The sequence below is a fragment of the Thunnus maccoyii genome, chromosome 4, assembly GCF_910596095.1.
Source record: "Thunnus maccoyii chromosome 4, fThuMac1.1, whole genome shotgun sequence".
In the NCBI taxonomy this organism is placed as follows: domain Eukaryota; kingdom Metazoa; phylum Chordata; class Actinopteri; order Scombriformes; family Scombridae; genus Thunnus; species Thunnus maccoyii.
In genome coordinates, this window is record NC_056536.1 from 6,835,774 (window position 1) to 6,852,069 (window position 16,296).

Genomic DNA, 16,296 nt, shown 5'->3' on the forward strand with positions numbered 1-16,296 from the left:
ACTTTTAAGTCTTGCCACAGTATAATGAAAGCCATAATTGCAGATGCTATCCCAATTAATGATGGAATAATGTGAATTTTATTATGTACATAGAGACTCAAATAAATATAAGTGAAAAGTGGGGAGAGACCAGCCGTCCTCACTGGTCAGTCCACAGTTTGACCAGGGCTTTTCCTTTGAGCCTTTTGGCCAGTGATCAGTGTCAACACTGGGCATGATGTCGTTCCCAGCTGGAACAATGCCAGGATCAGAACATTTCCAATGACTACTGTGACCAGCAGTTTAGCACAGCACCCCAATGGCTTTCCCCCAATAGATGCTGTGTTCCTCCGGTTGGCTGCAGTGCACTTACACTGACTTGTTTCAAATCATTCTGCACTCTTGTCTTGTCTTCTCTTGTCTACTTGAAAATCAGTGAAGAATGCAACTTTTTTTTATGAGGCGACTAAACCAGTACTTCTGTTCCAGAGTTGTAGGCTGATTCCCAGGTAGCCAAGTATGGCGTGGCCCAACAGCAGACGAAATATGGCACAGCTGGTAGCCAAGACTCATGGCAGACTTGTGATGAATGATGTAGCAGAGCAGGTCTAATTTAGAGTGCAGAAAATGACTAAAAGGTAGCTGGAGGGGAACTAAATGGAGCTGATTGTCATCCCAATTTAGCCCAGGTCTGCACCTTTAAGACCTAGCCAAATCTAGCAATCCATGTATGGTTTCAAGCCGGTTCACCTTTCGTCCCCTAGTGCTAGAACACGGCCAAGTGTGGCGACATTCAGCTGTAAGTTTCAAGTCCATCTCTGCAGCATTCATGTTTCACTTTCTTCAGTGCCATTTTGATCTGCAAGGTTATAATATTGGATGTTTCCTCTTGATTAAAAGCATGTCTAAGGTGCTGCTGTAACCGTAATGCATGATAATTAAAGTCCACTGAGCACACTTCACATTTGCAAGCATTTTATCAACACAAACATATGGATGCCAATGAAAATACATAAACATCAATCTTTTGTTCAAACATTTTTTTTAATCCAAATACCACTGCCTTAACTGTAATCCTAGCACCTTTACATATGTGATATGTGTATGGACCCAAATTTGCCACACAGGTAGTATAAATGGTGATTTAATACTTCAAGGCTCGCGGCCAGGCCTGACACCGCTAAAGCAGCAAGTCTCAAGACCACACACACACACACACACACACACAAATATACAGTACACACACACACACACAGCGTATAACACAACGGGGCAGGACAGCAGGAGAATCTCCTCCTAATTAATTCCCATTTTCATCCCAGATCTGATTGCAGGAAAAGAGGGATGTGAGAAAGGCTGCCCTCTTCAAAACGCCTAATGAGCTTAATCGACCACACTCTACAATCTCATTTAAGCCCTTCTCCTTGCCCATGAATTAAACTATTACAAAAACCTGCTTGAACTTAACTGGCGGCTGCTTAATCACAGCAAATCACTCTAATCCTGCCTGTCAGAGGGAGCTTGCAGAGGAGCGATGCACCACGGGCCAGTGTGTGATAGTGTGTGATAGTGTGTCGGGGTTGATACAAATACATGTTTACATGTAGCTTATGTTACATATATTTAAATTATATGTGTGCTTGCAGCTGTGAGAGCATGCATTGTGTTCATTGCAACCATATGATAACTGGGGAGTAAGGGCGAGGTATCAGAACTCTTGTCACATCCTCATTTTCCTGTTTTTCCCTTTGGGGATACATCATCACCCTTCCCCCTCTCCCCCCTTCGCCTTTGATGCCCCTGACAAGCTTTGTCTCAACAAAGCCTGTTAGCTGATCGTTCAATTTTCTACTCTCCTCTTCGCACCCCTGCACCACGCTCCTTTTCATCTCCTCATCTCCTCTCTCAGCTTATGCTTCAGTTCTTCCTTGCAGCTGCAGAACACGAAGAGATGGATGAAACAGGGTGACTGTTAGCCTGATAAGGATAAAGGACAAATATTGAAAACCTCCTCTGTTTGTTGCTGCCCTCATCTAGTTGACTTCTTGTCAGTGATTCTCTCCCTCTGCCTGTGTTAAGTGCCTCTTTTTTTTTTTTTTTTTTTCTTCGTACTGCACTTGTGTCAAAAGTTTTGTCTCCATGGTGTGGGAAGCATGGAGTGGTTAATCTAAAAAACACAAGTAATTAGAACATAGTTGACATTTTCATATGAATACTTATTTACAAAAATAGAAGCACAAGATAGTTAGCATGAGATGTGATAACCCTGTTTGCTTCACAGAACAAAAGCCAACTACAGAAAACTCAAACTTAATCAACATTTAATTAAAAGAAAAGTCACATTTCCGAGCAGAATACTGTGCATGTGATCTGTGTGAAGTTTAATGTAGAAAGAACAGCCCTCTGCGAGATTAGATTAAAAAAAAAAAATGAAGACCATAACTTTAAATCCACCAACCATGCATACTTACTGCTGACCTTATGTACATATGTGGACAGTGAGACAGTTGTTAAATTGCACACAGCTTTTCAGCCTCAGTGGTATATTGTCATCTTTTATGTCAAAAATTGCACCTTTTCTCAAGGCTTGTCAACATATGAAGGTGTTTCAGCTGTGGTTCAGAGTCTCCTGTCTCACAGATCAGACACTCTTCTATTTTAATCCATACAATTATCTACACAGATCATATAATGACTTGCACTATATATGTGTAACCACAACACAAAGCACAACTCTTTTTTCTTCTGTTTTTTTTTAAAGAAATCATATAAAGATGTTCCTTACAACTTCAGACCTTGCCTCATAATTATCCTTTTTTTCTTGAATGTCAAATGTAGTGCAGTGATTGTTGTCTGTAAATGGTAAATGGACTGCATTTACAGTATATAGCACCTTTCTAGTCTTCTGACCAACATTCATCCATCCACACACACACATACATACACTGATGGTTGCCATGCAAAGTGCCAACTTGCTCAATCTGAGGAGTTTCTAATGCTCATTCACACTCACACTCACGCACTGATGGCACAGCCTTCGCAAACATCTTGGGGTTCAGTATCTTACCCAAGGACACTTTGACATGCAGACTGGAGAAGCGCTGATCTTCCGATAAGTGGATGACCCGCTTTACCTCTGAGCCACAGCCGCCCATCCATCCTGTACATCCACACTTTAAAAAAGAACAAAAACTTTGAGTCAATTTTATATTCTAGTTAATTAACATAATTTTATTTATGTCACTGACACTTAAATTAGTGACCAGATTTGGTCAAACTAATTACTTAGACTGTAATAGGCCTTTCTTTTCAGTTATGAACATATATCAAAGTGCAGTATTATCTTTTTACATTACCATGACTTGCAAGCTGTGGCTTGCTACTGAGGAGCAATTAGAGGGTCATTTGTTACAGGGATGGTCAGTGGTAGTGTCTATAGTGTGAATTCCTGGATATTAAATGTTCATCTGCGATTTTCTGTAGTGGAGTAATATTTGCTGGTAAAGTGTAATGAAATAGTGTATCACATGATATGATTAAGCTACGTCTGAGTCAACAAAAAAGGTTATAAATGCAGTTGCAAGAACACTACTTTCCTCTCATATTCTGGGATTTTTGATTTGAAAGAGAACTTATTTTAATTCTAATTACCTATCTGTTAACTGTTTCTATCTGTAGATGTCTCTTGTTTTTCACTCTGCATTGAGTGTTTTGTCAGAGTGATGGTTATTTTGAGTGCTTTAACTGTGTGCTCTCCCTCAGGCTCCTAGCCATCTTTTTTCTGCTTCTTCCCAGTCAATGATCATGGAGGCTGCAGTGGAAATTGTAAATTAAAGTTTTGACAACATTTTGGGCGCAAATTCAGGAGGCTCATCTTCGACTGGTTACCGCAGTTACAGTCAAATCAAGGACAACTTCAGAGCAGCCGCCCCACACTAAACTGACATAACAGCTACATGAGTCTCATGTTTTACCCGCAAGACTCGTGTTTTAATGCTGTTCATCGATTGTGATGTGAAAACGTCAGAAAAAAAAAAGTTTTCGTCCTGGTATTACTTCAGTTATAAAATCCAAAAGCACCGTGGAGCGTCTCTCCGGCTGGCTGCTGATAGCACTGCCAGCCGGAGAGACGCTGGTATGTGTCTGTTTAAACAGGAGTTTAACATCACACTGCTGTCCTCCGCTTCCATCATCTCACACTGATTCATTTTGAAAGAGCAACGGCCAATCGGGAAACTCCAACGCTCGGCCGGCTGACCAATGGTGTAACTTCATCACTCACTGGTCCGTAGCTGGTCCAGCCAAAAATTAGCGCTTGAGAGAGAAGTTCATACCTTGCCTTCTTTTACCTTATTGGGAAATTAGGAAAATTTTCATTTGCAGACCCCAAAATTTTGACGTTGGAAAGACTGGTTGGAAAGATGATACAACAATCACTTCATTTGAAGCATACCGAGGCCCTCACTGAGTCCATGGCAACACTTTACTGTTTGCATCACCTAAAGCACTTTAGGACATTGTAATGCCAAAATTCAAAACATTTTCATCCCAAATCGAAATAAGAAAAGAAAAATCAAAGGAGTGGCACATTCCATTAAAATTGTCTTTTTCAATACATCAATAGGTTTTTGACAGTAAAAGTCAATATAAAAAGTGTCTTTGAACATGTATAGTACCACTAACACTCTAAATGATAGCTTTTCCGAGTAGCCTAAATGATCCTGTAAATACCTATATTTGGTAAGAATATGCCATTAGCCTATAATTAAAGAGGATACATGCCTAGCAAAAACAACATAGGACTATGGGGTTAAGGCTCCAGGGCATTTATTAGTTCTTTTTCTTGAACTGCAAGTCATTTGTCATACCATCACATTAAAAACAATACTGCATTTTTTCAGTAGCTGTAAAGTCAATTTGCCAAGCATTAAAACAGCATAAAATAACAAGCGTTAACAGTTGAACTGCTCAATTCCCCGAACACAATCACAATTCTGCTGCGGCAAAAGAAACAAGTGAATAAACTGACATTATTGATGTGAGAGAGGGAGAGAGCAAGCATAACCAGAGCATGAGCATCATATTAAGGCTCCCGATGTGCTGTATTTCCTCGTGTTGTCTTTGTGAAGTGCTATCATTAGGGAGCTCAGGAGAATCTAAGTCTAATTAGGCTGTTTAGTATGGAGCTGGGAGGACAAGGGCTAGACTGAGTCCAACTCTGTTGCTGCCTTGGAGCCCTCTGAGACACTTTTAATGAGCTCCAGGCTGTGTGTTTACTATGAGATCTCTCTCCCTCCATTTCCATCACCCACTCCCTCACTCATTTCTCTCACCTGCTTCGTCTTTCTCTCACATGCAGACTCGTGTGTGTGCATATGTGCAGTTTTTACACAGCGATGCATAAGACACATATACAGGCCTTGAACACCATAAAAGAAATACTTGCACAATATAATGTAATCCAACCGTTTGTAAAGCCTTATGATCAGTTCTTTTGTTGAGACACCTCTCTTACACAGTCACAACAAAAAATGAACGTTATAAGCTTCTTGCACAGCTATTAAATTGCATTACTATACACTGAATAGGTGTTGCTGTCATTGTATCCCTCCTCTCTATCTATGCAGATACTTTACGCATGTACGCATAACTCTCCTTATTTCTTTCTCCTACGAAACACACACACTAACAGATACACACATACGTGCCCTTCAGGCTTCCCTTCCCTACGCACCACTGAACCCACTCAGTCCACTTTTCATTGGACTTTAATTTCCAGCAGTGATCGACCACATTTCAACATCGCACCGCTGCTTCTCTCTATTTTATAAGCGCGTGGAAAAAGTCAACCGGGCTCTGAAGCGGCAAGTCGGGAAAACTAATCAACTCTGCATTAATTAATGATAGTGGAAGGGCTTTTTAGTGACTCTGGTTTTGGGGAGAGTGTTTTAAAGGAGAGCGGAGAGAAGATTCTCGTGAATAGTGGACTGTCTGGACTGAAGTCACGGAGGGAGTGTTGAACTGGAATCAGTTTGGCCCTGAAGTTGGAGAGGATGCTGAATGATTTATTGTGATATACTCGATATATACTTGATATACAGCTTTCATAAGTTCACTTCTACAGGTATGTTGATGTTGTTGTGCAGTTGGGTATTGGTTCATGAGTGGAAAGAGATCAAAAGGCTGAACGCAACCATATCTGAGGTGGTGCGGGCATGTCGCTACATGTATGTGTGTGAAGATGAAATACAAACCATGACATCCAGTTTGAGTAATACATGAGTTTGAAGGCTTATCATATGACATAACACTGCACAGTAGTTTATAACACTATTAAAAACACATACCACGGTTCTGTAAGTATTTCCAGAATCCCCAAAGACTCTTATAACCATCTGGATGAAAAAAATACTCCATCCACTGAATGATAAAAAAGGTTTTTAACCAGTTTCCCATGTTGCACCTCTGTTTCCAAATCAAAACAAAGATAGCAGCCTGTCAGCTACCTGGATAGGAAACAGACTCACAACACAGGTGATGGGTCGAAAATTGGGTTTGTAATGGACGGAATATCTTTTTCATCCAGACGGTTAGAGGGGTCTTTAGTGGATCCTGAAAATACCATCAGAGCAGTGGTAAGAAATGACCTGGATTTTTCAAACATCACGCGTTAAATATCTTTCAGGGAAACATATGGTTACCTCTGTGACCTGAATATAGGCTATACTAATACGCTGTTTAAGATCCTGTTCATTCATTGTTGCAAATGTATCTTTGTTTGGTTTTTGAAAAGGTTTATTTTTTTTAATTACAGCTTTGGTTTCTTTAAAATCATTTTGTTCAGTCATGGAGTAACAGGTCAAATCAGCGGGGTTTTAATTGCTGAAAGTATGGAAACCTGATCACTGTACTGTTGGCAGCAGCTAGAAGCTGTGCAGATTTATTTCCTTCGTTAGTTTAATCCTTGTTTTCACCTCATTTATTTCCTCATGTGTTCCTCATGTCATCATGTATTGACGCTGCAGGACAGTCTGTGTCTGATCTGTTGTTGTCTGTCTGTTTAAATACCTACGTGTTTGCCATGATTTGGTCAAATTATTAAACAATTTAATCCATCATTACTGCGATTAGTTAATTCTGATAAATATTATGACATGTATTTTTATAAATCAAATAATATACACAATAATAATCTTTCACATTTTAATCCTTTTATTTGTTACCCTTTACATGTTTGTGCGCTGCTGCACATCCATGTGTGTGTAACAAGCAGAGTGTATGTTGTTCACCCGCCTGTGTAGGTGCATATTACTGTCCTGATAACGTGCCCTTAAAATAACAGTGCAACATTGCGCCATTGACTTTAGACCAGGTTTTTGTTGGTCAATAGTGCAATCGCTCTCAGCTGCCTCAAGATAGCAATGCGCCAACAATGCACCTGACCACACCTTACTTTTAGACCAACACGCCCATGGGCGCACTGATGGGCGCAAGTGCCATTGCTATTTTAACAACGTGGGCGCTGGATGGGAAAATGACAACTGCGTCGGTCTTAAATTAGCAAAGAGACTTGCGCTGTGCTTAGCGTTGCTCTGCGCTGGGTGTAAAATAGGGCCCTTAGTATGTAGCCATCATCACAAAATCTACTTTTGTTTCCACTGTTGTCTGCCTGCTGTGGGGACACTCTTCATGAACTGAATTTTGGCACTGCTCAGGGGGTGGCACTAAATCCAGGTTCCAGGTATTCTCTGTGGGATGAAATGCAACAGCTTGTTCACAGAGACAACAAAGCAAAATTAAACAGGATATGTCTTTAGATAAGCACTGCAAGGAAGTGTGTTTTAATACGCAGACCAGGTTTTTTCTGACTCAGATTATCTTACTTGCATGATCTGTTGTCTTGTTATGCTTTTGTCCGTGTAAAGTGTGGATTGTGTGTGCTGTATTTTCTGGTATCTTCAGAATCATGTAACATTTTCCAGTATTAAGCTCTTTTTCCATTAAGTAGCGAGGCAGCATGAACAAACAAGAGAATTAAGCTGATTTAATGGAACAGAGCATGGAAAGAGTGGGACAAGTCTGCCCGGTTCTAGGCAGCTGGTCAGCGGGGTCAGAGCTGGTCTGGTACCAGTTTCATTCACTCTCTGCTCCATTCTATTGATCCACTTCTCCAGGTGGGGCCCTTCCATTAATTTACAGTAAAGATACTGACATTAAAGCTATTACATGTAAAAAAAGAAAATCAATATCAGAGCAACTTATTCCATTGTTGTCTGCCTCACAACTGCACTCTCAAACAGTGTTTGTTTGTTTTGTCCTGGTGTCACCTTTTTGATGATGTAGGTCAGAAATGTTCTGGCACAACATAACACCAAAGCCTTACAAGTTTGGGTTATGGAAAGCTCAGTGGAAAAAGCCTATTAGCAGTGAACTAGTGCATGAAAACAAAGTCATCTGCAGTCTGTTACACATCAACATCAAATTCAAACGTAGTAAACCTTAAATCTGGTTAATTGGACCACAGTCCTCTCTGAAAACTCAGAGAGGACTTTTGGAAGTTAAGAGTTTCAGCTGTATGAACAGGATGCTCTATTCAGTAGCATCATTGCAGTTAAGCTTCCAACTGCTAGACACAGTGGATGATGTATTTCATTTCTTGCCATCATGCAAGATGTCATAATATGATGGTGGCATTTGGAAGTAACAGTGCTTACTTCCGATTGCCACGAATTGATTACAGAGGGACAATTTGACATCATGTTAAAAAAAAAGGCAATTATGGTGGCCACATCTACTCAACTTACTAGAGCCACTGATGGGCCATAACACTAATTGACAGTTGGTTTGTTCCACTGCCTGAGCACAATAGGTCACCTTGCCATCTCTGAAGGTAAAATGTCTTTGGGGGCTTTAATATATTGACGGCCCGTCAGGCGGACAAGCTGACCCGGCTATCCCCTCATTTTTCCTTCTACTTTTTTCCCCTCTTCTTTCCCTTCTCTCACTTTTACCCAACCAACCCTCACCCCTCACTCCCATGCAGTGATTTTTTTTATTTTAAAAAACACTTGTCTGTCTCTCCCCCTTCTCTCCCGATCCATTTCACTTTTGCTTGACTTCCTCCATTCTCGTTCATCCTTTCCTCCATTTCTGCCTCCCCTTTCCGCACCTTACCTCCCCTTCACCCTTTTCTCCTCTCTGTGTTCCTTACAACCCCCCTCCCATCTCCTGGTTCCCCCAGCTCCTTGTTAGGGGCAGGCTCAGGTGGCTCACAGAGGCTGAGATGGATGAGGTGTCAACCCAACGTCGACCCAAAGGCATCCTCAAAGAGCAGCACCAACGGCCAACATCCCGCCGGCCTGTCAGGTCCGACCAAGTCTGGTGACAGCTATACACTGTAGTGCCTTTGTTTGAAAGTACAGAGCACTGCTCCTGTAGTCTGCAACGGATCATACTGGCTGGAAATCACAACGGAGCAACCGTGGTGTATGTTCTAAAAAATAGCTTTGTACTTGAAACATGAGCTTTGACATTGAATTAAAGTTAAATGGCTGCAGCACAATTATTCTGTTGGATGTTGCTGTTCTAATCGGAGAAAACCTACTTAACACTGTGAGCGTATGTTACTCTGATGAAGTTCCATAATGTTTTGCACACTTGTCATTGTCAAGATTTGTCACAGCCAAAATGTTTTGAATTCCCTCTGCACAACCTTTTTTCATGAACTGGAAGGTGAGCAATTCCTTTGAAAAATCAATGCTCTCCTTGAGAATTCTCAGCTTTGATGCATTTAAAGTGATACATTTAAAAGCCCTTATGTGAAAGTTTTAGAAGGAGCAACCTCTGCTTTATAATTTAGATTGTCAAACCTCTTCCTCCTTGTTTGCCTAAATCAATTTGCGGCATTTTTACCCACCTCAATATTTTATAAAGCGCCTTGATACAAACATAAATAAAATCAATGTTCCATTTTCCACTGAAGTGCTTTTGGAGGGTCGCATTTTATTGCTAATTAGCAGTAGAAAAGAAAAAGAAAATAAGTTTCAGAATGAAGAGAGGGGATAAAAACAACTGCCAACCCCACTCTTAGAATGATGATGTTTAACCTCCTTGGAAACCGCCAGCTCTAAACAGCTATTGATTTGCTAATTGCCTTCACTTTCAATTCCATTGTTCCTTAAGGTGGTATTTAACCCCTGTGACATGGCATATTTACTGAGAAAAAAAACACACTCGACATCTCAGCCTCCAAAGACCAGGGTGCTCAGTCCACAGTCAAAGCCGGACCGCAGTTCTTTTAAAAGAAATAGTAAATATGTATTTATGTGGTTTTGTCTGGTATGGTTAGGTTTTTGTATACATACACCACTGGTTGAGGTATGTTTGTGATGGACATAAACCACTACGTTGCAGAGTAGCACCCCGAAGAGTGTCCCCATTTTTTCTTGACCGAAAGTTATTTATTCATATATAGCTCAGTGATACAGTAGCTACAAATTAGGTACTTGGTTATTTCTACAAACTCCAGTTTATGATCATAAGACAAATCAACAGGAACAAAAAAAACTAATAACTTTAGCTACAACAACAACTGCCACAACTTCTTGTCTATTGTTTAATTTACTTAATACAAATACCCCTTTTTTCTATCTGATATATGTAAATATGGTTTAGCAAACAAAAAGGTCAATATGGTAAATTGAATTAAGGGAGATTAATTGTGCCTTGCGTTACTTCCTTGATCTAAATTAGATTAAGAATTTTTAAAAGATTTACATGGGGATACATTATGCAAATTAAAAATGTTTTATCCGTTTTCTTCTGTGAGATGTAAAACCTTCATCGCTCAATGTCTCAAATTTGTCCTGAACAAAGAAAATTACCATACCCAGCTCACGCTGATGAAGGTGTAGGGAGCCGATGTCTCCAGATAAAATTAAGATTGATCTTATTACAACAACTCATTTAGAGGCTAAGACTTAATCAATAGTAACTGTTTAGTACAAGGCTCTATTAGCCCCAAGGCAATTCAGTGCCTTGCCCAGCACATCATTATGTTTGCAGGCCCTCTTGTATGATCATACTTTATAGTTAGGTCACATTTGCGATCATTAAATGTGAAGTATGGGAACTGAATATTTATGTCTTGTATTAAAAGTGAATTCAAGATCAAATCCAGGACTGTTTATAAATGACTATTTTTACTTGTGTGGCTTTTTAGAACCAGTGGGTCTAGAATTTTCTGGGATTGCTGAGCTAACTATGTTTTAGAGGTCACGGCTTATGAGATCGCGTTGTACTGAGACCTTTCTAGAATGGTCCCGTTGGGAGATAAAGAATGTTTTCCAACCTATGTTGTTTAGTCCAGTTGAATTGGACTTTGGTTTGTTTTCCGCCTTGGTATAATTCATTTGAACAGGTCTGAACACAGTAATCGTTCTCCATTGCAGACCAAAACAACCACACCAAGACCCTTTGAGGAAGTGGTCTCAGTCTGGTCCCAAACAAAGTCTGGAGCAGCTTGTTTGTGGCAGGACTGTTATCCGACCTCAATCCATCCCAACTACGAGGTGTACTCTGTCTTTGAAGTTTGAACTAAACAGTTGCCTACTGGGATGTGGATGATCAAACCAACCTGGACTTGCACAACAAAGTACGTTGCATTTTTGGCAGATAGAAGCTTCTTCAGGACCTTCTTCCTGTTTACGTTCTTACTGACCGATGAGCAGAGTGAACACTCTTAGTGGCATTTTGGTTCCCTTGCATTTTTCTGTGTGTGAAAAGAAACTGAACCAAGGGGAAAACACAAAAAGGTTTACTAACCTTTGATTCGGACCACTGATAACATCTGATTCCGACCAGAGCAAATGAACTACAGATTTGAAAATGCCCCAAATCACACAGCGGTCCTTAATGATTTTAGCTATTTTCCTTCAGAGCAAGTAGCTCATTCTTAGAATTATTATTCTCATAGAGGTTATTTTAGACATTGATTTTACGATTGATATCAGCTCCATTGAGAAATGCTGGATTGTGCTGAAATAAAAGTGCCAAAACTCACCTTATGAGGTGGATTAGGTATCAGCCAAACATCAGAGATCAACATTAGATGCAGTTTTCTGTTCCTCTCTGTCCATTTGCAGCTGTAAGCTAACATGCATAAAGCTACCACTTCCTGAATGTGCTTCAAAATAAATGCATCTTAATGCGAAGACAAAAAGTGTTGACAATGACTTTCACAGTTAGCTAACGTTACCAGAAATTGACTCCATAACATTTGCTTTTCTAAACATAACTTTTTCTACTTAGACATTTTCTGCACTTTTTGTAAGGTCTTTGTTTTGAAACTTTGCATTGGCGGAATACATTTTATCCTTGTTTAACAAGGTTCTTTATAAAGTAGAGCGGCCCAAGAAACAAGGACAAGGACGTTAGATCAACAACAAACTTTTAGCAAATAGAGTTGAAAAACACTGGAGAGCCATGCACAGATGAAGGAGTTTGGTGAAGAGATGTAGAAGCATGTAATCAGGCCAAGGGAAGCCGTTGCGTCTGGACTGTGAGTGCGGCAGTATCAACTCTGATCCCTGCTGCTCACAGTCTGTCTGTGAGGTCCGTATCTGTTCACAAAAAAGCCCGAACTGTGTGTGTTATATGAAGAAAAACTTGATGGTGTGTCTCATAATGCATTGTAATGATACAATTTCATAAATCTACTAATCAATATATGTAGGATTTTCACAAGCCTAAAAATCATGTTAGTGTATGAACGTCTCAAATTCTAGGAGCTGTCATCACAACCTTACGTTAGCTTAAACATATCTATATCAGTTGGACACAGAGGTTTTACTTTTTAAATTTTTTTTTTTTAAGCAGTACTAGTATCAGATCAGTACTCAGTATCCTGAGTTTGGGTATTGAGATCAGTATCGGGGAAGAAGAAGTTGAATTGTTGCATCACTAATAAGATAAATCAAGTGTGTGCCAGAGAGGAAATCGTTTTAAGTTGCAGAAATCAGCAGGCAAACAGTGAATTAGTGTTGTATGCTTTATGTGATAGGATAGTATTTTATAACCCAGTTCATCTACATTTCATTTCAGAGCCACAGCCACTGCACTCTTCATCCACCATCTCATTCAAATGTATTGTTTTTTTTACAGTTTCTTTTCTGTTTTCAGTGAATGTCAGTTTCTGTTTTGGTATCATATGCAAAATGTCGTGTTCCTGCTGTATTTCAGGGGTTGCCTAGCGACATGACCGTGATCATAGTCTACCAGTCATCCCCTGGGTTATCATCTGTATTTACTCAGTCATTATACTATTCAATATGTGCTCCTTTCTTACTGTCAAAACTAAGAAAATCTGGGTGGAAGTAGTCATTACAATTCAGGTGTTTAGATTCTGTTATTATTATTGTTGTAGTCTGTCCTGTTTAATTCGTACATCATGCCACTGGAACTTTAGTGGGCTCCTGGATCCATCACTGACCCCAATAGATACAGCTGTAGGTGGGAGCTTAAAATGGGAGCACCATATTGCAATCACAGACTGTGCTCTTAGCCACACAGCTGTTTGATTTCTTGTCTTTTCTTCCCTGTGTGGCTTGTGTCGATATCTCATGCATGAACCTCGCAGCGACCCAACAGTGCACCAGCTAAAGGTATCGCTCACAGCCCCTCTGAGTGTGTGTGTGTTCTCACGAGAGAGAGCGCAGGCCTGGTGCTCTGATCCTGTTGGCTTGAGATGGATCTGGAGCCTCACGCTACAGCTGGTGGTCTCGCAAGCTGTCTACTGCCAATAGTGTGTGTGTGTCTCTTTGTGTCTCTGTGTGTGATCAAGGCTGGTTCACATCTAGACAAAAAACACCAACTACTGCACCAGTGTGTGTGCATGTGTGTGTGCATTCACTTCACACACACTCCCTCAAAAGACAAAAACCGCCAACCACCAGCGGCACCGAGGGATTTATTTCGCTACTAAATATTCAGAGCATCAAACATTTGAGGTCTGCCATGTGAAAGTAACTCCACAGTGCAGCGGTGCAAAAAAGTATATAAACCTGCTGCCAGCCAGTTTTTTTCTCCTGCTTGATCATCACGTATGTAAATTATATTAGAATTAAATTATGATGATATAATAACTACTGTTAATAAAAGCTTTGATCTAAATAATAGTCTCCCTCTTATAAAAGTATGATCCATTTACAAGAATTCCTCCTGCTAGATTGCTTATAATAATATATATTAATATGCATATATATATTACAAGATTATTATACCTGTACTAGGTGTTAACATCGTGATGACTTTAGTTTTATGCCATTAGTTAGTGTTCAGATTAGACATCAGTCAAATTTGTTGGTGGGTATAATTTGGAGGGAAGGGGCCTCTATTCAATCACAGCTTTGATGAGAAGTTTTACAGTAAAACAAAAATTAGTTAGCAGTGACTTGGTGCCCCAGCAGTGATCGGCTGAAAACTCTGAGCTGTGACCAAATTATATTTCAAAATATTAATTATGTCATAAAATATCCGGCGCTCTTCCTCATCTTTGATCTTTTTTTTTTGGTCAGGATAGTTGAACACTGGACAGTTTTTATCTCAGCCATAAAACATACAAGAGTGTATGCTACAGCATGTTTCACTGCTGCTGCACACATATGACCTTGAATGGTGTGTTGCTAGTAGGAATTTAGTTCCAATACTACATTTACTCATGAATTTCCAGAACAATACAGCAATTAAATTATTTTGTGATTAAGGCTAGATATCTTTTGTAGCTGTCACTTTTTATTTGACTTTCCAATCACTGTTTGAACAGTGTATGAGTCCAACAACTAACCAAGTCTTGTACTGTAGTGGGACTTTCTTGAAATGCATTGTCACTCTGATCTTTATTGCATCTCCAGTTGACCTATCAGTAAGTTATGATATTGTTGTTCTCTTTGCTAAAACAAATAGAATGAATTACAGTGAGTTCCTGTAACCCCCTGACTCATTCAGTGTCATAATCAGCTCAAAATTTCCATTTGTACAGTTGACTTATGATCAAATACCTACAAAACTAATGACATACCCATACCCATATGCATATGAATATTTTCAACATTTACAATTAATTTTGACATCACTCTACATAGATAATTGGTCTTATTTTATTTACAGTGTTTTTGTGTTTTGCAGGGGGAATGACTATATGGCCTTTAAATTGATTACTTACCATTCACAGTGTTGAACTCCATGTTCACTTCTCTGGACGTTACTATATTGAATAACGTCAGAGCACCTGCTTCTCGTGCATGAAACTGGTTGGTCCAATCTTACTTTTTAAGGTGGGAGGTAAAAAAAAATTTGAGTTCAAAGTTGTCTGTAATGTAACATTAGTCCTAATTAGCAAATGATAACATAATAACACGTTAAACTAAGGTAAAGAATCTGGTAAACATTGTACCTGGTAAATGTCAGCATGTTAGCATTGTCTTTGTGAACATGTTAGCATGCTGATGTTAGTATTTATCTCAAAATACTGCTCTGCCTAAGAACATTCTCACAGAGCCACTAGCATGGCTGTAGACGTTTAGCTCATTTAGACAAAAAGCAAATGTTCTGAAACATTACACACAGACAGCTGTACTAGAACTTTGCACAAATAAAATAGTGTAAAATTGGCAAAATATGACTAAATCAGTAAATATCTAATTATATAATAAGTAATCAAGGTTACAAATCTGACCAATTGATGGCACATTTTGGTACTGGACAGTCATTGATACAGATACATTTTGGTCTGTACCAAAAAGTGCTGAGGTTCGATACCTAGCCTTGACCATGATCCATTTTAGGCAGGTAGTTAGAGTGTTTCAGTTGGCTGAAATCATTTTTTTTAAAGCCACAGAGGAAACATTCCCAGGCAGCCCCAGTCTGCCATTCTTTCACATGTGTAGCCATAATCAGGGTGATGGCTCAAGGGGAAACCCTGTTGATCTGTAACCCCGGTTATTCCACTCAGACCCTCACCCACCTCCCAGTCGCATTCAACTGGAAACCTCAATGCACCGGTGTAATTATGGCCAAACAAGTCCCATATGTACACACAGGACCTACGCAGTCAAACAGACAAATGAGCCCTCACACACTCAAGCTAGAATCCATGGATGAACACAAACTCACAGATGTACACACAATAATACATCACACTCATTCAAGCATATGAGGGCACACACAAACACTATAGTAAGTATGGATGAACACACAAACAGACATCATGTGAAGGGTGTAATGGCATGCTAATCAATGCAAAGCCCTTGATGTAGTGGA

At 39.8% G+C, this 16,296-nt stretch overlaps 1 protein-coding gene across 9 annotated transcripts in view; it reads left to right on the forward strand.

Moving 5' to 3' along the window:
- The window catches only part of LOC121895364, a 204,273-nt gene that overhangs the window by 112,096 nt on the left and 75,881 nt on the right, over positions 1 to 16,296 (forward strand). For 3 of the 9 annotated variants that reach the window (XM_042408430.1, XM_042408428.1, XM_042408425.1), the window contains 2 exons: positions 9,221 to 9,345; positions 11,430 to 12,088. The exons of 3 other annotated variants lie outside the window; for them this stretch is intronic. In XM_042408430.1, the coding sequence (XP_042264364.1) occupies positions 9,221 to 9,345; positions 11,430 to 11,604 (300 nt within the window). In that variant the 3' untranslated portion in view covers positions 11,605 to 12,088. 3 more of the 9 variants (XM_042408426.1, XM_042408427.1, XM_042408431.1) reach the window with 3 other exon arrangements.